The sequence below is a fragment of the Polypterus senegalus genome, chromosome 10, assembly GCF_016835505.1.
Source record: "Polypterus senegalus isolate Bchr_013 chromosome 10, ASM1683550v1, whole genome shotgun sequence".
In the NCBI taxonomy this organism is placed as follows: domain Eukaryota; kingdom Metazoa; phylum Chordata; class Cladistia; order Polypteriformes; family Polypteridae; genus Polypterus; species Polypterus senegalus.
In genome coordinates this window covers 163,464,247-163,486,768 of record NC_053163.1, presented here as the reverse complement: position 1 = coordinate 163,486,768, position 22,522 = coordinate 163,464,247, and the positions used below count along the sequence as shown (strand labels likewise).

Sequence of the window (22,522 nt, the reverse complement as noted above, 5' to 3'; positions counted from 1 at the left end):
AATCACAGCAAGGAAGGGTGTGGAAACCAAAGGGGGGGAACGAAAGAAAAAATGAAAAGAGAACATCGATGACGGTGGGCACAATGAAGGTGCTGCTCGCTCAACAGGCCCAAAAAGAGCAGCACAAAGGAAACACCAAGAAGGCACACACATCCACACGTACAGAGACACACGAAGACCAGCAGGAGGCCGCCCTCATTACTGACCGCTCCAGGAGAAGGTGCCCATGGCTAACAGGAGGCCTCACCCACACAACCCGCTTACCTGGCTCCACTTCGTGCCAGCTGCTGGATTGACTGCCGCTGCCCGGTGACCGACCCTGACCCGGGTAAAACGACTCCTCCCCTGGACTGTCCACATCATCCTCCACACATTTAATACGCTTGGCGGAGCTGCAGGGAAAACGAAGAGCAAAGCACAAAAGAGAAAAGTTTGACACCAACAAGGAATGCTCATGCGGATCGACCTTTAGGGAGCTTGTGGAGGAAAGCGATCAGTGTAGGGGAACATCGCAAAAATTCACAAGCAAGGGGCAACCTGGCGGAAGGACCCTCGCGATCAGACGGGGCCGGCCAAAATCGGAAATCAGCAGGACATAAACGATCAGCTTACCAGGTGAAATGACACCATAAACTGTAAAATAAGCCGGGTGGCGTAAACACGCCCCATTATGTCTGGGACTGAGAGACGAAGATAAGTGAGGGGCTTCATGCGTGTTTGGAGAATCTGAGCAATCATGAGGCGAATACACCTCAGGGAATGTTCTGCTGTGCCTCTAGGTGGCGCTAGCGAGACTGGCCACCACAATTCAGCAGTGACGCTGCCACACTAAGGAGACGACACCTAGTGGAGACTAAGGGAAGCGGCTCTGAACGAGAGTTTTTTAGTATTTGGAATCGTTTTGGAGAACCTGCCAGCGGCATCGCCATTTTGGATTTGATTTCAGGCTTGACAATCGTGTTGATAGTGGCCAAATTCTCGAAGGCAGCGGTGAGTTCTGTCTACGTTTGGTGACACCTAGTGGAGACTTCAGGAACTGCGGACAAGACAGAAACCAAATTGAAATGAAGGCCTGGCCAGGAACTTCCTACAAATAAATAACATCTGCACCACCATGGAGCCCCAAGACCAGTGTGGCCCAAGTCTGGTTTTGGGCGTGGTGTTGCCAAGCAACAAGAGAGGCTACTGGAGATAAGGGGTGTGGTCACAGGTATCCAAGGATTGCCAGGGCTACGGCCGCTTCTGCAGGTCATGGAACATTTCTAAGAAATACATTTGGAGCAACCAAGAAGGTGACCAAGAGGTGACACGGGAATGTCTTAGGAAGGCTCTTTATCCGGAGATGAAATCCAAAATGGATGTGAGGGAGGCAAGTCATCTCCAGCAACAACTCTACCCTTAACAGAGCGTGGGAATGAACATCTAAGGAAAGCGGACCACAAGAAGTGAGCTGGACACAAAAATATACACTGGATGGCAAAACAAATTCCCAAGTTGGCATTTCCTTATTCCAGCCTCCAAAGAAAGTGGGACTTAGGAATAAGTTGTAATTATTGACTCATCAATCGATGTTGTGGCTGGCAAACGTGATTACAAAATTGAGGTGGCAGGAACTTTGAACAACGCTGACTGTGGCACCTTGTGGACAGAATCACAGAGCTCTGGGCCACTTCTCTGAGCACCAGCTCTCACGTGGCACGGCGACATGAAAATCTACAAATGAACACCTCTCGGGATGGCGCTAAGGGTTAAATGAATGAAGCTGAGGTGACCTGCTAGGGGCTCAACACACTGGCACAATGCCATGGGCTGCAGATGGAGGCACTGCTCTGAGGCACTCGCGTGCTGGCCGAGCCACTTTGACTTGTAATCCTAGTTATTTGAACTCCAGAAGAAGCAGCAATGCAAGTCTCATCCCCGCTGGCTCTACCAGCTGAGCCCTTCAGGGTGGCTACCCGGGACTCCTCAAGGCCCACTTTAGCTCCACGGCCCGCCGAGCTGCCTTGATAATACTGTACCTGCTTGACGATGTGCTGGGCAGGGGTCGTCTCATGGCACCTGGGCTCATACTGTAGTAGGAAGAGCTCTCTAAGTCTGCCAGGGAAAAATTAGGCCCTGTCCCTGCAGCGATGGGCGCTGAAAGAAAAGACAAAAAGACGAGCGTCTTAGACGTGCAGAATGAAGGAGGCGTGAGATTCCTTACAGTTCGGATGTGTTCTTCGGCGTCCTGCTCCCCTCTCAAGGCCAAGCCAGCAGTTTCATTTGCGCTGAGGCCATTAAATGGACACGGCAGACCTCCTCCTTACTAGGCCTAACATCTCAATAAGGGAGAGGGGAGCCAGAAAGCCAGGACAAAAAAACAAAAAAAAAACCTTTCCAAAAAACATAAAAATGCCCAAAATTTGAAAATATTCAAAAAGTTTCCAAAAGTGGGAAATGAATTACAAAATATAAAATCACCAAACTGAATACTAAATAACAAAAGGCACTGCAAAGACAGACTGGCCGAAAAATCCAACATCAAAAGGGCAGAAAAGAAAGGCAAATTCCCAAACATCGGAAGAACGGTGACGAGGACAAGCCACTGATGGGCAGAAAAACGGGAATCTTAACAAAGGAAAAGTCGCCACCCAAAATGGCACCCTGACATGCAGCCAATACCACAAGTGACTTACAGATTTGAGGAACAGGAACGCACTTTGTAATCGGGCAATCAAAGGACTCCTGAGGATGACCTTCACGACCCCTTGGCCTATGATGTCACGGGTCCGAGACCCCTGATGTTAGCTCTAGCAAGCACAAGTTTGGGACTTTACCACATACTTTCAACACAAGTTCGCCATCTCTTAGGCCTATGATGGGGTGCTGCCAGCAGGTGGGCAGTTAGGGGGCTCGCCTCTTCGTGTCATGACAACATTCTGTCCAAATCATTTGGGGGGACTCAAAAGAGCAGTGAGCTGGACACTGCCTCGAACATCACCAGACTCTGCAGCCACCTTTTCTGGTCTCTCATCGCCTGCCTTTGTCCCACCATATTAGTCAAGCCTGACCTCTCCATCTAAACCCGTTAACGTTTTCTTTCATCAACTTCCCTGTGCTGTGACGCATGTTAGGCTTACTGGTCTCCAGTGACTGGGATCAGAGGCTGTGTCTTTTAGTCTCATAACTTGCCACGTCTTCTGCACCTCCCTGGTTGTCTGCTTTTGGGGGGTCCTCCTCCATTTTAGCCTGCGCTGACTGCTCACTGACGCTTACCTGCCCTTTAGTTCCCCAAATCCACCTGATGCCTCTGTTAATAAGACATCGGATACATTCCTGGTGCGCTGATTTTAGAAATACTGTCAGACATGAGCGCTTCAGAATCACCGTCAAGGCCCCTAAAAGGTGCGCACATCCACCAGAAACACGAGGCACCCACAGTCCAGGAGCTAAATGGGCCCCTAAAGACACTCCCACTTCCCCCTCTAAGCCCCGCCTCTTCCGCAGCACCTGAGCGACTGCGTTCAGTTGGACCCTGGAGACCAGATGGCACACGAGCCTCTGCGCTTTCTGCTTGCTGGAGCCATCTGTGCCCACAGGCGCTTGTTATTTTTCATTCTGCCTTCTTCTCAGTTTCATTTATACGGGCCTCAACATTTCACTCTTGGACCGTGGCTTTCATTTTGAATTTTTACAAGTCATAAACCTAAAAGACGGAAAGAGCAACGGACATACACGAGAAAGCGGCTTATTGGGGGTCGACGTGAAGGGACAGGGGCGACACCTGGCAGGGTGACTCTGTTCTTCACGTTCTATTCTTTATTATACGTATGCCCCCAAGTCCCTGCTGTCACCCTCATATGTTACGCAGCGTTTTTAAAAGTGTGACCACCAGGACATGTGGCGACAGAGTCCACTCTTCACGTATTGTAGACGATAAAATGGCGAAAATACAAAAAGGCTGCAAAGGTGTTGGTTAAAAGAGCACACAACCTGACGAGCGGCGAGCAGGTGGCTCGTTATTTAAACGCACGTTCGCTTCTGGTGGTCCGCCGTGCTCTCCTCACATTCACTGTTTGTTGTGTTTGTCTTTTGCTTCTTCCTCGTTCAAGTCATATTTCCTAAGTTTGTGGGCATCAAGAAGCCAAGGGATTTGTTCATCACAATTCAAATGATTTGTGTTGATTTGTGACGTTTTCGTGACGCCAGGTTGCCACACGGTAACTAGGGAGGTGCGGCGCCATTGTCCTGGGGAGGCCATTCACCTGTCCAGCTCTCTGGCTTTCTTTCTTTCATTCCGGCCATTTTCTTCATTTCTCTCTTCCTGACTCGTCCGTCCCTTGGCACACCTCACTTCTGCTCAGGCAGATTCAGCCCTTGCACTCCTCATGGAGGGCATCATAAATGTCACCTGCCCCAGGAATGGCCCGCCTGTATTCCCCCAGGCTAGCTGACCAGTCTGTTTCGGGGATTTCGCCCACACCTGTGCATCAACTGGTTTCTTTTTTCTGATAATATTAGTAGGCCGTCCTCATGACAGACAAGACATAAAATGAGCAGAAATACGAAAACAGAAGATCCTAACAGAAAAGGCCTGAACGGGAAGAGACGAGCAAAACGAGCAGCACAAACCCAGCAGGAGCACATCACATCAGGCTGGCTGACTGAAGGGGGCAGTATTGTGCCAGAGAGAAGAGGCAGAGCAGGGGAGGACGAAAGAGAAGCACGACATTTGGGCCGTCGACGGCTCCGAAGTCATTACGGGAGTCCAGAACTGGAGGCACAGCGAATTGAGTTATCTTGATACCTGGACACTGGCACACATGTCACCAGACTGCTGCTGCTGACAAAATGATAAAAAAAAATGAATGAATGAAACCCAGCAAATTCAAACTTTCAGAAAACAAACAAGTAAAGATTCAGAACAGGCAATGGCACCTGGAGGGCAAAAGCAAACTCTGAAGAGTAGTTGGGCACTGAAGTGGTACAACACCCTGACAAAAGGTGAAAAGAAATGGCGCTGCACAATTCAATTGTCCCAGTGCGCGTGTTCACGGTACGATGGACTGGCACCCCATCCAGCTCTTGCTCCAGCCTTGTACCAATGATTGCCAGGATGGGTGCCAGCTGTGCCACGTCCTGCTCAGAATAAGAAGGCTAGGAATGCTGTGCTGTGACTCCAGGTGGCGCTAGTGAGACCAAAGCTCTGATTACCATAACTGTGTGACAATCGCCAGGCTGAACCTCTCAGAGGGGCCTCACCCGCGGTCTCTGGCTGAATTATAAGGCATATGCTTGATGACACCTAGTGGAGAAGTGTGGGCAAGACAGAAGCTGGGGTTTGGTCCATGTCACACCGCCCTCTACTCATGCCCGTGAGTCTTAACTGGCATCCTATTCAGGCCTTACAATCCTAAAAATGAAGACATGGGTTGAGAAAATACACAGATGGACATCTGCCTGTCTCCTCGTGTCTGCTCTCTGCCACCTGCTCCTCCAACTCAGAGCCACGTCTGTTACTTTAACTGGCCTGGCGTGAGCGAGCGAGCGAGCGAGCGAGTGTGTCCTGTGATGGACTGGAATCCCCTCCAGACTCACCTCCTGCCCAAAGCTGGACAAATGGCGACGGTGGATGTCCTGCCTGAGGCTGCACTGCCCTCGCACACTCTGACAGATTTCACTGGCATTGTAAGGGACGTCACGTCTCCTCAGTGAAGCAGAGCTGCGCAAATTCCTGACTGCCACCCGGCAAAGTTAAGCTGAGGGGCTGCGGGATTTTCAGGGGCCGTAATTTCTGACTCATCTCATTCTTGCAGACTCGCCCGCCCCGGTGAAGTGATTTACGAGACGCAGTAAAGCCGCCACATTTGCATAGCTAACAGTGTGGTGTTAAGTAATTTGTGAACGGCCTAACCTGGACAGAGGGCCGCGGTAATTCAGGCAGCCAGCCGGTGGCGCATGGCTGCAGAGCCAAGCAGTTATGGGCGAGAAAAATGACCACACTGCAGTCAGCCTGACTGGAACGGAAATCAATCATAAAGTTAATCTGCAGCGTCCACCTCAGGAGGGCTCCATCGAGAGCTTCAGCTCCACGTGAGGCTTGAAGCTATCAAGGTGCCATTGATCTCGTCTTTCTTTCTTTCTTTCTTTCTTTCTTTCTTTCTTTCTTGTCGTGCAGTACGTTTCATATTTCTGATGAAAGGCACTATACTGACCTCCATTCTTTCTTGTCAAGTTCACTGTCTTGTAGTGCAGGTCACTCTGTGACAGTAGTCCGGATGACCACTAGGGGGTGCTCCTCAGGGTACGTCGAGTCATAGTGAGAGATGGTCTCTCTGTGGCCTGCAATACCTGTGCCACAGGTCAGGCGACGTCCTCACAGTGTAATACAACGGGCGTTTGGTGAGTGGCGCTGCGGGCGCTACATGACTGACCTATAGGGCCTTTACTCAGTCCGCATTGGCACGTTAAGTGGACTCAGTCAGGATCACGTTACGTTGTAGATTATATTGCGCCTTTCCTCAGTCCCCCACTTTGGCCTCACGAGTAACTTTCACCTGAATTATTTTATTAAGTGTGCCCTGCGTGCTCTTATGAGTGCCAGCTGGGTGTGGCCTCAGAGTTAGGAGGGGGGCGGCCACCCCTCGCCCTCAATGAATGTCCGTGTTGATGACCCCCCGCCGTAGTGTGCCAGCCGACAATCACGTAGAAACCTCCGCACATGGGCTTGGCACAGCAAGCACCACCACGACAGTTGCCTTCCAGCTTCTGCAAGTGCCTACAGGTCTTTGACGTTGCCTCAGGGAGATGCTTCACTAGATGGATGCCAACACAGAGACGTAGCACTCGAAATACAAAACGCGGACTGAGAACTCGGAGAGGTCAAAGGGCTCCTGAAGGGCTTTAGGACCAGGCCAACTCTGTACGTTTTAATGGCGAGTTTCACACTTTGGTGACAGACAACATTATATGCCAGTGATTGACACCACAGGTCAAACCCGTCCTATTGCTTTCTCCAGCTTCTCTCTGATTTGAGCTCAGCGCCAGAAGCCCCCCCTTTCCACCCGGACCCTGCTTTGCCTGTGGCTTTCTGCACGATCTGCACGCACTTCAAGATGGCGCAGGCGCCCGACACCGTGCTGGAAGCACACAACAGTAGCACCGCCGACGTCCAGTCTTGATGGGACGAGGGGCTCGCCTGAATGTAATCCCTTCTGCTTCTTTGGGCCAGCATTGTGTTAAAGAAGCCAGAAGACCCCCATCAAGGCTGAGAAATCAGCAGAGCTGAGGGGAGCAGGACGGAGCCACGGAGGGCGAGGACGGACCCAAGGAGCCGCAATGGTGAACTTCACGGGGACTTTTGTGCTTCCTTAATAGCATATCGATCGGCTGGAGAAGATTCGATTGGGCTGCACACAGGACAAGGTGAGCGTGAAAGCTGTGCCCGCCGACGAGCGCCGCGACCTCCAATCCGCCGCATATCTGCAGGGTGGAATTAGGAAGTGCACGGCCCGCCCGTCTCTTCATTTGTCTTCTTGCCGAGTCAGCCTTTTTCCCCTCCCGCAGTCCATTATCTCCAGACGTCAAACCCTCAGCAGCACAGTCGCAGTGAACTAAGGCCTCGGGCACCGGCGTGACTGCACTGGCCATTGCAGGACACATTCGACAGAAACAGGCGCACCATTAAATGTGCTCCCTACTCCAGAGGTCCAATTTCGAGACCATCAGCCTGGCTTCACGGGCCAGTCTCTTCATCCAACTCCTTGGCATATCTGGACAGAGAGCCTTCCAGAACATCCTTGAAGCTGCTAAAAGGGGTTCTAGGTGGCTTGCTGAAGCACCCTGGTTTCATCACTGATGAGGTGTCCAAGTTGCATCGCAAGGTGTGTCACAAAACCAGAGAGCAGGTGAAATGTGGCAGAAGAAGATAATTTGGAGATGACTGTGGCGCTGATGATTTGCCACATCCAAAATGAGCAAAACGGCCCACTTCCTGAACCAGGCCATAAACGGAGACTTCACCCCAGGCAGCCTGACCCCAAACTCAAATGGCAGGCTTCAAGGCCCAAAAAGAGGCCCAGCTTTTCAAGTTTACAGATCTGCCCTCCGCTGGGTGGCCCACCGAATGAGGACGTTTGTATTAATAAAATGAAGCACAAAAAAGAAAGAAGGACAGAAATAGGCAGAAAGGAAAGGGCCCACCTAAAAAGGCAACCTGAGAGGGGCTCAAAGCTGGTGGGCTGTCCCTCAGTGGTGGCCCAGAAAACAGGGACTTTAATACACGATGCGTAACTCTTAGACCAAGTTTACAGGAAGCACATGAACAATGATCAATCAAAAACAGAACGAAAGGAACATGGGGTCAAAACTGAATGGATTAGTGACGTCAGGAAATAGGAACTGAAGGACACAAACGGGAAGGAGCAGTCTTAGAACATCTCGCCGTCATCCAGAAAGAAGTGGCAGACAAAGACCTGGAGGTAAAAATCCATCCAGAAGGGTGACAATCAGACGGGATGAAGATAACTCCTGAGAACGTTTGTGAAAATGGCAGACTCTGAGGAGGCGTGAAGATAAGAATAAGAGTGAAGCATCAACGATGAAGACGACGTCAACGGGCAAACATGGCATGGCGTTTAAAACAGACCTCCAGACTCGAGCAAAAGCAGATCTGAATTCTCGAGACCCCTGCAGGCGCACAGCTCAGCCCACTTTACTTTTGTATAGCGCCTTTCATTTAGTGACAGGGTGGCCTTGTGTGTCCGGGCTGGACTGGACATTTGGGGTGGGTAGCCCACGATATCCGAGATGAAGCTGGACACGTGACGAGTGTGTTTCTGAATTTATGGGACAGGACTAAATATTTAAGGTTGAGAGGGGGACGGTGGTCTTGCAAATGTGGGCTGGATGCTTAAAACTGGGTGGGGCTAACACATTGGAGGCGGGTCTGGATGTTGGTGACTCCCAATCGCAGTTGCCATCATTCTCACAGCCAAAGCTGACATCACGTGTCCCCGGTGTCACTCTGATGTCTTCCTGTATCATCTTGAGTAGCGGGGGGGAAAGCCCAAGAAGACGGAGAAGCCATTTCTGTGACTGTGACGTTTGAAGGGATCGTGTCGGTTCGATGACTGACCCTACTATCGAGCTACTGTGCTGTCTGAACAAAAATGGGGGTCACTGCTGGGGGTCAGGGATGTGTTCGACTTAAATGAATGATAATTGTGTGTTCTTGTCATGCTAAGAAGGCCTCCAGAGGAGCAGATTAGCTTTGCAAAGTTCAAAATGACGAGACCTCCACGTTATGCACCCGTGTGCCCACTGTGTATCCACCAGCTCTTCCATCCCATTAAGCCGGAGGCTGAAGCTGACCAGCTGTGTTCTCACATCTGTCACAGTGCCCCTCCACACCACCTCACCCAGCGGGTGAGGCTCCTCCACAGCGCCTTGGCCCGCTGCATCAAGACGGATAAAAAGAAAACTGTCCAAACGGCCCCCTTGCCCATAACTGTTAAGTCTGCAAATCTCTGCGAGCGCCCGTGTTGCCCCCCAGCCCAGCGGGCCGCTCTTTCCTCTTACAATTAGGAGTCACTAGACTATGGCGATAAGAAAGAGGATAAAAAGAGAGAAATCACTTCAGATTTGAATGCAGTAGCCAGCATATGCCACCCAGCTTTGCCTTTTCTTCCTGCGTGTCACAGATGTTAGGATAAAAGGCGCTCTCCTTTCGGAAAACTGGATCAATTATGCATATTCCTTAATCTTGTTACTATCATATGCCAAAGCTTCAGATGGAGGCGAGTGCTGGCTGTGCTAATCACACTAATAACTCAGCCCCCCCCCAAGCCCCCACAGCGCGTGACACACACACACACACACACACACACACAGATACAAAATGCTGGGACCCCCCCCCCAGCCAAGCCTCCCCCTGCCCCTCACACTTGCCAAGTTTCACTCTCTTTATTTTTGGCAACGCAGGGCGCCCACTCACTTCAGGGGGCGCCACCTACCCGCCACACTCTGCCACGACTACCCCCTGCCGTGCCCGTCGCTGGTCTCCCCCCAGCACGTCTGGATTAGCGCGCACCTCGCCATGATCAATGCACCTTTGATCAACCCCTCTGCGTGCGGACCGGCAGCTTGAAGCCGCCATTGTTAGGCCGTATTGACAGGCGGCTATGGATCAGCCTGCGGTCTTGTCACTCACCGCAGTGGACGGCCGCATTTTTTAAAAGGTCACCGAAAGAGACGCCACCCACCTCCCCCAAAGTCCCAGCGTGCTGCCATGCAGCCAGCGCCAGAGCGCAGGTGGCTCCTCATTATCAGTGGGCAGGAGTGGCACAGAGACATGGGTTATTGTCATCCTGGCACCTGAGGCGGCGCTCATCTGCTGGGCGGCCCCCCAACTCCGGAGCAGCCTTTGTGTGCGGTGTGCAGCCAAGCAGCGATGCTACATAACGGAACGAAGAGGGCTGCCCACGTGGAGGAAGAGAATCAGACCAGGGTAGGAAAGGAGCTATAAAAGGGGGTCCATTTAGAAGATGGCATGGAAAAGAGCTCAGCACAATAAAGGTGTGGTGCGAGGGCACTGAAGAACGTGGGACATGAAACAGAGCCGACAGAATGAGGTAGGAATAACCTGACACGATGCCCGCTGTATATAACATCTGGAGGCTGAGCCCTCTTAAATCAAAAAGGCACGAGAAAACACAACTGCCCACCTGCAATACCAGGGTGGCACACAGCATCTTGGGTTCATGTGGAGTTTGCATGTGCTCCCTCGTTAGGGAATGCGCTATGCAAAATAAAGGTGAGGGTGGACTTCATGAGGAAAGGCGCTATATACTTTTTGGCGAGGTGCTGCTTGTGTGGACAACGTCAAGTGAGTTCTACATGAAGGGCGAGTGAACCTGTGCCCCCCAGGAAAGGTGACTGCCTGGACGAGCCGAGAAGCTAAGACCTCCGCACCCTCCGCTCAGCCCACCGTGCCAGGTCTCCTCTTCTCTGTCCAGTGGTGGCGTCCCCTGGAGTCGGTCAGTGCTGCGTTTGTGAGTTTCCGGAATGTCATCTTTTTGTTTTGGTGGTCCATGTGACTCAATCCTGATGAGCCCGACTGTCACCAGGATGACAATGGCATGAGGACTGAGGGTCTTTTACAGTTCCCTGCATGCCCCTTAATGCCCTCGGGGGTCACTGTGAAGACCTTATGGTTTTTGGGGGTTCCTAGGAGGCCCCTAATGTCATTGGTCTCCCTCAGGACCTTTAATGTCGTTTAGGGTGTCTGTGGGCCCTTATGGTCTTTTGCGGACCCCTGCATTTTCCTTACTGTCCTCTGGAGCCCTTTTAGAGCTCCTAGGAGGGTCTTATTATCATTGGGGTCTCTTCGGGACTCTTAATGTCTACTGGACTAATGGACACACAAGGACTCGCTAGGCAAGCCATTAATTTGTAGTAGTGGTCATCAAGAACGACAGCTAGACGGGCTGCTCACCCACTAAGATGCCATGTATGGTGTGACTGGGTGCCAGGCAATGGACCAGACTTTACTGGCAATTGTGGAGAGGTGGGAAAGCAGCGGAGAGCACAGGGATAACAAAGAGCTCATGGGAGACGGGCAGCAACTGGGGGGATGTTGGGGGTGGAGCCCTGTGCCAGGTCACTGATGTGGCCCACCAGAAACAGCTGGTTACAGACCCCTCTCAGTGTGTGTTCCTGACCCCAGAGGTTGAAGGGGTCTTAGGCTGCCCCTCTGAATGAACGGCAGGCTTGTGGCAAAGCATTTTGGATAGGATGGCAAGGGCACAGGGTGGCCCACAGCGTCGTCAGGCTCTGAAACCTGCATAGTGGGGTCCAAGGAGACAGCGAAGGTTCACACTCTGTTTGGTGTTCTCCCTGTGATCATCCCCCCTAGCATAGCAAATCATTATTCACTGTCTCCGCTTAGAATGACCACGAGAGTGACCAAAAGCTGGCCATCACTGAAGACCAACATACTGACCAAAGGGTCACCAGGAAGGGGAATCGCACTGGCTCTCCGAGACGGCTTTAAGGTCATCATTACTGGGCACACCTTGGCACAACGCCACTGGTCCTCGCTGAGTGCCACTTAGGGTCTACCGTGGTCACTCAGAGTGGCAGCACTGATTAGAGACACACATTTCCTATAAAAGGCACTATACGGAATGTAGGCTGACGGTCTCTCATTGAATGGACCGAGTCCAGTAGGGATACCAGGTGTAAAACGGCGCTACGTACACATGAAGGTGGGTAAAGTCTGCGATCAAGAACATCACATGAGCACTCACTGACAATTCTATGTTCATATCCAGCAGAAGAGAAAGGCGCGACGGTGACGGTGCGTATAAAAAGAAGGTCATGAGTCTCGGCGCTATATAAAATGGGACTCCATGTTTAGACATAAAAGGGCACTGGATGGATGGCGACGACACGACCTCTGTGACAGCGAATGTGATCGATTGGTGGCCGGTGGCCGGTAAAGTGTGCTTGGAAGCAGTAGGAAGAACACAAGATGGAGACTTCACTGCCGTTTAATGCGAGGTGTTAAGGCGCTATATGAAAGCGCACTCGTCGCCCGCCGTTATCCCACCACCATCTGCTTGTAAACAGAGGGACCTGCTCATCAAACGACTTAAAAGCACAAGTAGTGTAAATAAATAAATAAAGTCAAGTACAGGGAATGCAAATTGGCTACACAATGGCCCATCTGTGCATCGGCGCCGACGCCTGACACTTTGAGAAGAAAAACAACAGCAAGCACCTGGCGGCCAATGCAAGTGGTACAAGTTGGTACAGGCGGGCAGCGGGGTGCATGTCATGCATCAGTGGCCTACCTTGGCAACGACCCCAGTGTGCTTCTGCTGCTAACGGGCCACTAGGGGGAGTGGGCCCAAAGTGACTCATCAGTCAGGGCGGCAGAGGAGCAACCTCATGCCACCTGAAGGCACTGCCCTTAGTAAACTTGAAATGGAAATGAGCCGGGAGGCAGCGCCCAGCATGTGCCGACACTCATCATACAACTTTGGATCTCTTCGGTTCAAGTGGTGGAATGAATCCATTCTCTAAATCTGCCTTTGGATTCCAGGGCTCATCACGGCAGCACCGGGCACAAGCAAGGAGCTGGCCTTGAATGGGATGGCAGACAATCTCACCCCAATGCCGTGAGCGATGACGGGGCATGTGCAGCCATAAACCCAAGTCCGTCCCCAGAACTGTGAGTCAGCCAGCCCCTCAACCGTTGTGCCAATACACACAAACACATTAAACTCCTTCTTTTGTTTCTCATGATGCCCATGAACCCGACACTAGAAGTGTGGGGTGAACAGAGAAAGAGGTGGCCACTTACTTTGTGAGACACGGACGAGCTCGCTGACACTGAAGACACCCGAAGTGACAAAACTGTCCTGGAAGCCCAAGTGTCCTGAAAGAGAAAACATCAAGAGGGTTGTTACTTGGAAGGCTGTGCCAAGTCGGTCACTCCCACCCCTTCTAAATGCCAACAGGGGCTGCTCTGATTTTCAATCTGTAGTTCATGGCAGGTAGGCATCTTCACATACAATGCAACGTGACTTAATGCTCTCAAACGTGATTGGTCCAATTCAGACACCCGAGGGCATGAGGCAGGTGCCCACCTAAAATGTGACGCTCAGACCCAAGCGACATGACACTCTGGAGCTTTAACAGAAAACATCTAAACGATCAGGATGACGAGCCTGCTGTAGTATGTGTGCCAAAGGTGGTCTTCAAACTTTCAGTGAGGTGAAGATGCCACGTGTGTTATGTGTGCCACGATGGAGCTCTTTCAGGGCTCATGGCAACAGCTTCTACTGGCTACAGAGATGTGCCACCCTCCACTGAATGCCAATTGCCAACTTGGACCCTGCCCACCTTGGTATCATCGTCAGGGACACAGCGACCATGAGCCACTCTGCCCCTCCTTTAACACGTCAGGTCAAACCATTTATGGCTTATCATGTCCAATGTCTAAGACCCATGGGGGGCACCATGGACCACCCCAGCATGATGTTTCATATCTTATTGTAGAGGGTGCCACGGCCACTCAAACAGGAGCTTTTCTAATGTATTAAAGCTAACGCATGTGGCCCACAGGGGGCGCTGTAGCAACCAAGGTGTGACCTTTGACACCTTATTATGATATATAACCCACAGAGGGCACCAAACCTGCCCAACACATATGACTCACAGGGGGCACAGGTGGCACAGCGGTCAACTGTCTCCTAAGCTCCTTTTGTAACTTCTTACAGTCCATAATTAAAATCCCTAGGGGGCGCTATGGTCAAACATCCCCTTGGCACACAGCCAGTCAGGCGAGGGGGGCACAAGGCGAGTCTGTGAAGCCTAGCGGTGGGTGTCAAAGAGCTGAAGTGGATGGGGTGGTCGATCTGGGGGGCCCAGCACTCGGACTACACTTTAAAGTGCCGCCGTCACGGCTCGGTGCCCTTTGAACCTGGGAGATTATGTTGGATTTCAGTGACAACAGCTGGGAGTGAGCGGGCGTGAAGGCGGCGCAGTGAGCTGAGGCCGGGCACAATGGCCAGGCGAGTCCCAGCGCCGATCGCAGTGCTGCTTACAAATTGTTTCCTGCTCCTGGCTTGACAGACTTTGAACTTCCTACAGACTTATTGAAGATTAAATGAAAAGTGACAGTGATCGGCCAAGATGGAGGTCATCCCAAAAGAGTGTCACAAAGTGACGAGCGAGCGCAGGTGACACACTTCGAAACACAGAGACGTGTAATCAGAAATATGGGGACATCCTCGCACAAATAAGCCCATCCGTTGGCGTAGTTCAGGGTCAGGGAGACGCGGGACGCCTGCTCATCATGGGGCCTGAAGTGGACATCCAGGAGGACACAGTGACGACATGACACCCGCACTCAGACAAGTCCCACGCCAATGACACACATGAACACAGCCGCTCATAGGAGCCAGTGGACAGGTGAAGGAGCAGGAACTGGGCACTGAAAGGCGCAATGACAAGGGAGACGCCACGATGATGGCACAAAGGAGCCATCGATACTGAATTGATTGACTCGTTCATCATTTCATTCATTTGAAAATCACAGCACCGCCCCGCCATGGATCTCCACTTCCGCAGCTGTGATTCATTTTGTGAAGCCCACCCCCCAGCTCCTGTGAAGAGACTCGAGACACAGCTGTGCCACGGAGGTCTTGTGGAATGCCCCCAGAGACTGGCGCCCGGTCCTAAGGCTAAATTCTTTCAGTCCGAGAAGAGCCTTCAACTGGCACTAATTAGTCCCCCATATCTGCCCTCCGCCCCTGGGGTCTGTCCCACCCAGCTGAGTCCTGGCCCCCCCTCTGAGACACTTGCTGCTGCTGGCCAGTGCTAAATGGTGGAGCCTGCTGGTGAGGCGTGGCATTACACCTGCACATGCAAACTTGGAACGGGCACCAAGGAGCCACTGAGCATCGTGACGACGGCCACATCCTCAGTCTTTCTTGTTTGGGCCTCAGTGGCGTCGGGAGAGCAGCTTGGGGTCCCGCTGGCAGCCCTTGGCATCTCCTATTTCCTCAGCTTTATCAAGTGCCCTTCCTAGGCTCACAACGACTAACTCCTGAGTGCCGTTTTTCACATTCACGGATGGTGGGTATGCAGGGTGAGGAATGTGCCCGGCATGATATGGAGGCTGAACCCACCAACAGTGACAGCTGAGCACACCTGCTTTCACACAGCACCTTTCACAGTAGGCACTGCTGCCACTCAAGTTACATAAAGACCCCCTGTGAACAACCCTTATGAAATCAAGACCCTCATGGTCTCTTGGTGATCCCTGAAAGACCCTAAATGTCCTCACAGTCCTCTGCGAGGCCCCTTGAGGTCTTTGTTGGTCCCTTTTACGGATCTCTACGTGCCATTTAATGCCCCCTTGGGTCACTGAGAGGACCTTAAGGGGTCTGTTGGTTCCTAGGAGGTCCTTAATGTCCTTGGCAGTTCCTGAAAGAGACACCATTTCTTTTGCGGGGTCCTGACTCATTTTTTTTTTTCTTTTGACAGTTTTTGGTTACTAAGCTAAAGAGTGTGACAGTTGGCGGGTGAGGCGTCACCTGCCGGAGCTCCAGTCACACGACGAGGGATCGTCACGATTCACGCCACTGCACCAGCAGCACAGGTCCGCGCTCCACGCTTAGGCAAATCTCTCAATTGAAAGCCTCAGAAGCTCAGGTCATGGCAGAGCGGAGTTGGCCACACACACCCCGACCTGGGGGACTAGCTAGTGCCAGTTTAGGAAGGGTCTGTAGTGTGTCCTCCATACAGGAAGGTCGCTTCGTGGCCCTTGGGGTCCATACGAGACCCTTAATGTCCTCTGGGGTCCTGGGGAGGTCCCCCCCGGCTCCAAGGAGGCCTTGGGACTTACCAATTTGTGCGATGGCACGTCTTCAGCGGGTAGGACCCTGTGTGGTGGCCGCTCCCCATGCCAACCCCAGCCGCACCTCCCAAAAAGGCAGCAGAGCCGTGGAGGGCAAGGCTGAGTGGCATGTTGTGGCGAGCTGAAAAGTTCATGGAAACCAGCTGAATCCACGAAGGCCCGCGGTGCGACTGTTATTGTTCACGCTGTTTAAACAGAGACATCATTTTCCTCTGCTTTGCATCTCTGGTTACCCCGTAAAATAAATACAATCAAGGGGAAAGTGATTACATTTCCAAGAAATTAGGGCGCTGATGTCATGGAGTTTAAAATAAAAAATCCGATATTTCCAGTTGAGGAAGTGAAAGCTGCGGCGGGCGGCGTAATGTAACTTGAACTTGTACAAAGTTATCAAAGTGAATAGAATCCAGACGCGAACACAAAGACAACGAGAACTGAAATGAACGGGACATCGGCCTGGCGAGCTCTCCTTGGCGCTTTAGGGGCCGGGCCTTGCATACTGTACAGTGCTCCGTGGAGACCCTCACCAGACACATTAGGGGGACGCAAAGGGGGAGAAAAGCAGAAGACACCGAGACACATCCTCAGACTGGACCCTAAAAGGGGCTCGAGGGCATGACGTGATCTCAGCTGACCTCTCGCCCGTCCCAGGTCCGCCATGGCCATGCGATGCTGCGCGAGAGACTGGGACGACAGGGAAACATGTCACCTCACCTCACCTCACCTCCCCTAGCAGTGCGCACGATGTGCAGATAAGACAACGCCTGGAGCTCTCACTGGGCCTTGAACCCTGACCTACTCATCTCCTCTTAGGGCAGTGCTGCCCCCTAGTGGGAAGTGCTTTGAAATGCCGGTTCAGGCTCCCTCACCATTGTGCAGTGTGATGGTGGGGCAGGGCAGAAAGTGGGCACAGAGCACACACAAAAAAAAAAAAACGGGCATGATGGTGCCAGTCAATGAAGTCACTGGCCAGCAGCGGCCCAGCTTCCCAGGTCTCCCGTTAGTGACTAGTGAAGCCAGCCGAGGCAGAGAACCTGAGCAGGGGGTCCGCGGTACACCTGTGGCTCTGAGACCGCCATTCAAGGCGCCTTGAACATACAGAAAGCACACACGCAGACACATAAAGAGCACAATTAGTTTGGAAGCCGCTCTGCCTAAGTGGATTTTAATGATCAAAGCTCCACTTCTTGGGCTGCTTTGACTGCGCCGGGCCCCCCCACAGGTCGTGCCCCCTCCACCATAGATCATTCAGACGGCAGTCTGAGACCACAAAAGCCACGCTTCTCCCAGTTAATCCCCCACCGCCCCACGTCAAGAAGGCGTTGAACTTGTCCGGGCCGACGTCTTTGCTACGTTTTCCTGTGGAATGTGACGCCAGTCCTGTGGCGCTCCAGCAGCTCATTAAAATGAAGGGCGTCCTTTGAGCCCCAAACGCCACCTTCTGCTTGCATGGCTGCTCTGCGCTTTGTACGAGTCTGTCACAGCTGAAGAGCCTCCGAGACAAAGACGGACCCTCCACCGAGCCATTCTGATCCTGTTCAAATGGACCGACGGGCAGCGGCCACAGCGGGCCAACTACACCCATCATCGCATCCCCCTGGTTGTGTTTTTGGCTTGGGCTCCCCAGGCACCGCAGCGGCCTTCTTATTTGGCTCAGCCATGTACCCGTGTACCAAGGAATGAAGCACCAGCAGTAATAGGAAGACCCCTGAAATGCCAAGACTCATAACATTCACACCACCAATGCCTGCTGCAGGAGGGCACAGCACAAGGACAAGACGGGTTGGCTGGCTGCTCGAGGAACAAGTTTGTGCCCGGCTGGACTAATCCATCCTCCAAGCACCCCTGTGGGCGTCCCACGAGCGACTGAACCCCTAAATTAGGCAAATCAAAATGTCAAGGCGAGGTCTATAAACCAGGAAGTCGGAAGACAATCGCGTCAGATTCCAAATTCTGAACAAGGGGTTCACCCGAGGGGTCTCGGCACCAAGCCGGAGGCTTCAGCTGGCGTTGCTGGCCTCCCGTTTCTTAGGTTCTTCGTCGTTGTGATTTCTTGGAGGTTCTTTCCTTGAGTTTGGCTCTTGCGTTTTGTTCACTTTGTCTGACATAATAAACTTTGTAACTCTGATCATAAAGACTAAAGAGTTGTACCGGCTTGGACTTGTTCTCGAGGTCCGGGGCCCTTTATAATGATGACTGTGAGGCCCCATGGCCTTGGCGTGGACCTTCTTGTTGTATTTGAGCTTGCAGGGCAGACGTTTGTTTTGGAGTCTCAAGTCCTCGGCCTTCCTAAGCAAACACACACACACATATATTATCGGAATGTGCGAGGAAAGGAAAACAGAAACAAGAAACAACAGAAGACGTCACACGCCATGTGGGGAGCACCCTGGAGCAAGATGGCTGCCGGCCACTGTACATCAATGGGGGCCTCTCTATGTCAAGCTCTTCGAGTGACACGTTCAATACGCTGCACACCAGAAGGACACTTTCTGAGAGGACATCACAAAGTGTCACACGTCATTCATCACATGTCGACAGGGGGTGCTGGCAGAGAGGACTTCAGGTGCCCAAACCAGAGAGGGCCTTCTGAGCGCTCGCTCAATGTTTAGCCAGACGGCAATCTGTTGGCGCTCACAGCAGCACCCGGATATTTGTCAGAATTAAACAGCGATGACTGCTTTGGTGCCCTGAGAGTTTCCAGTGGCGAGGCGCCGTTCCTTCACTCGAGCACAAAACCTATAAAATGCCAGGGGCTTGTTCCACGCAAAGAACTTTGCCAATGTTCTCTGAGAAGTGCTAGAAGCCGAGGGTGAGCAGATCGAGGGGACGCGCTGGCCGTCACGTGATGCCAGGATGTCGTGCATCGCCACGTGAGAGATATTTAAGATGGCGTCTAAGAGCCACAACAATAGCAGCAGTGCAGGTGCTGGCAGCGAGTGTCGATGTCGCTTTTTCGTTTCTACTCCCTAACCCTGAGCCTTCTGGACGCGCTGTAATTAAGGACCGTGGCTCGGCTCTTCCGTCCACTTTCTCTCCCTTCTCCGTTCATTCACAGCAGGACGTAATCATGGCGGAGGGGTAAGCGGGCAGCTCAAACAGGACCACCACGTAAGGAGCTCACATTTCAGGTCCTGCTGCCGATGAGCCAACAGGCCTTTGCAGAAGCCTCAGAAATGCTCAGCCACGTCAGTGTGGGGGTCCGGCACACGTCGCACCCTGACTCACAATGCTCAAGGGTCCCCACCACTGCTTTGCCACCTGTAAATCGACAGATCGACAAAAGAGCCAGTGGCATCTTCAGGACTCTCGTGCTGGCGAGTGGCAGACAAATTGTAAAAGGAAGCCAGGGGGCACAAGAAAAGAGAGCTGCGGGCAAGGCAGAATGTCAGCGCTAGAATTACAGGGGCAATCAAAGCTATGGCGTCGTCACCCCTTTCACGGGCTCAGTATCAAGAAAAAGAAAAAAAAAAAAAACGAAGGAAATTCAGAAGCGGCGGAGCTCTCGCTCATCAGAGCAGGCGGCTGCTGCTGTGAAGCACAGAAGATGATGCACGGAAACCCTCGAACAGGTGCAGTTCAAAGACGTTTCAGAGGGGCTGCCATATCGCAGCAAACAGGCCCGATGCCAGCTGCGCACACAGCACACTTTGAAGGGGCTCGTTTGATGAAAGTGTGTGATTTTCTCCAATTCAGGGTTTCAGAATTGGAATGATTTGCCCATTCATCCTTAAGTAAGGCTGGAAGGATTTGGAGGAAAAAAAAAAAGGGAAAGAAGCAAAACAAACGTTAGGAGACGAGTGAAAGGAAAGACAGACTTTACCAAGAAGTGTGTTTTACACTCTCACGTAATGAGATGAAAATATTATCATAATATTGAGATGTTGGTGTCTTCTTCTTCTTAGCATTCTTATTTAGCTTTTGTCTTTGGGTGGCGTGCGCTCCTCCCTCACCAACTCCACAGCCTCCGCCACCCACAAGCACTCGGGAAGCCGCGCTCACAGCTGCGGGGACAAGACGTGGTCACAATGTCAAAAATAAAGAAATTGAAACGCCCTCTCACCGGGCACATTGGTGACTGGCACAAAGGAAACTCTCTGCTCGCCGATGACCTGACGTGCGTGTCTGCTTCAGAAATGCCACCCACGAGATAAACGTCTTTGAGATCAAAAGATAACAAAAAATAAAATGGCAAGTCACTAATAAGGGAGCAAAATAAAAAAGGAGCAGTCATTGAATTGCTCCAGAGCTTCAGGCGGTGCAGGGCCTCCAGCAACTGGCACTCTCGTACACTTTCTAGTAGTGATGATGTGGGGCATCACTGGTGTCCAGTGGGATTATGGGAAAGAAACCCAAAAACGTTTAGTGCAGCCTTTACCCTTCTGGAGGAGTGAATAGATCAGTTCTGCAGGACACTCGAGTCGGGGCACTGAGGTCACCTGAACTGCGTCCAATGGGCACCGTCACTCAGTCTACAGCTGCACACAGTGCCCAGAAACCAACTTCAGCTGCTCTAATCGTTCCTGTCTGTGTATCCAGTATATCAATCACAGAGTGCCTGCCGTTCTGATCAGTCATATAGTGCCTTACCAATCACACTGTGCCCCTAACCCTAACCCTATACACACACACACACACACACATATACTGTATAGATAGATAGAGTGAAAGGCGCTATATGATAGATAGATAGATAGATAGATAGATAGATAGATAGATAGATAGAGTGAAAGGCGCTATATAATAGATAGATAGATAGATAGATAGATAGATAGATAGATAGATAGATAGATAGATAGATAGATAGAGTGAAAGGCGCTATATCATAGATAGATAGATAGATAGATAGATAGATAGAGTGAAAGGCGCTATATGATAGATAGCTAGATAGATAGATAGATAGATAGATAGATAGATAGAGTGAAAGGCGCTATATGACAGATAGATAGATAGATAGATAAGTGAAAGGCGCTATATGATAGATAGAAGAAGTGAAAGGCGCTATATGACAAATAGATAGACAGAGTGAAAGGCCTTACATCACGCCTTATACAGTACAGTAGGTTTCTTCTTTATTTTGCTCATATATACAGTAGCGCCTTTACATCTTTCTCCTGTCTCTCTATTTTATGTCCCCCTCTGTTATATAGTGCCTTTCATCTGTAAATCTCTCTCTATCTGTAGAGTCTTGTGTTGCCTGCCGCTCTTGCATATAAAAAGTTCAATTCAATTTGGTCGCTTTAGTGGTCTGCACAGCTCCCCAGCTCTGTGCTCTAGCACCCAAGTGTATGCCCCTTCTGAGCACCACATGGGTGAAAGCGGCATGAGCGCCCACACTGGCAGGGGATATTGGCGCAATGCAAACAAAGGCAAACCAAACCCGGAGAGGAGAGTTTTCAGGCCACATGTTCCCGCGAGCTGACCCCATCTTGTCTGCGCCGATTTAATCACAGCTCAGCACGCCGCGAGGGTCTCCGAGAGCCTTCTGGCATCGCCGCCTGATTGTCAGTAATCCGCTGGCAGCCGCATGCTGCGGTGGGCCCGCACGTAATCCCTGCCTCTCAGCCGTGGCTTTTCATGTGCAGTTCAGTGTGGAGAGAGCAGATGGAGGGAGCGCGCTTTGCCTAACCCCCAAAATAAGTTGAAGATGCGCGCGAGGGCGCCATCTGATATCCAAATACCACGCTCAGGTATTTTAAACAATCCCCGCCCCCTCCCCCCTGCGTCCGTTCCAGCTAGAATCCACTGAGCCCGTAGGGACCAATGGCAGCCCTGGGCACAGGTTCAAAAATCCTTCCAAGATGACAGTAGCTGTGTGTCATTGTGCAGCTGCAGGGGCTGCCGTGGCCGAGAGAGACGCCTTCCAGATGTTTCTTCTGATGCTTTTTCCAGATGTGAAGCTGGCAGTGGGAAGTCTCTAGTTTGGAGGTTCCCAGGTCCATCACACTGGGTACTGCTAGAAGGGCACACTGCTGGGCAAATGAGCTGCACTGGCACGTTTGTGTGCCTTTATAAAGTGGGTTCCCATTTTAAACTAGAGTCAAGAAATGCCAACCCACGGTCACAATTATGCTCACCCGCCCCTGGCCTGACCAACCAGTTACACTGGTCCCC

General features: G+C 51.7%; 1 protein-coding gene across 1 annotated transcript in view; it reads right to left on the bottom strand.

The window, feature by feature from the left end:
• The window catches only part of nfia (nuclear factor I/A), a 285,399-nt gene that overhangs the window by 49,852 nt on the left and 213,025 nt on the right, over positions 1-22,522 (bottom strand). The window contains 3 exon segments of the mRNA XM_039767230.1: positions 265-392; positions 2,019-2,136; positions 13,346-13,420. Of these exon segments, the coding sequence (XP_039623164.1) occupies positions 265-392; positions 2,019-2,136; positions 13,346-13,420 (321 nt within the window).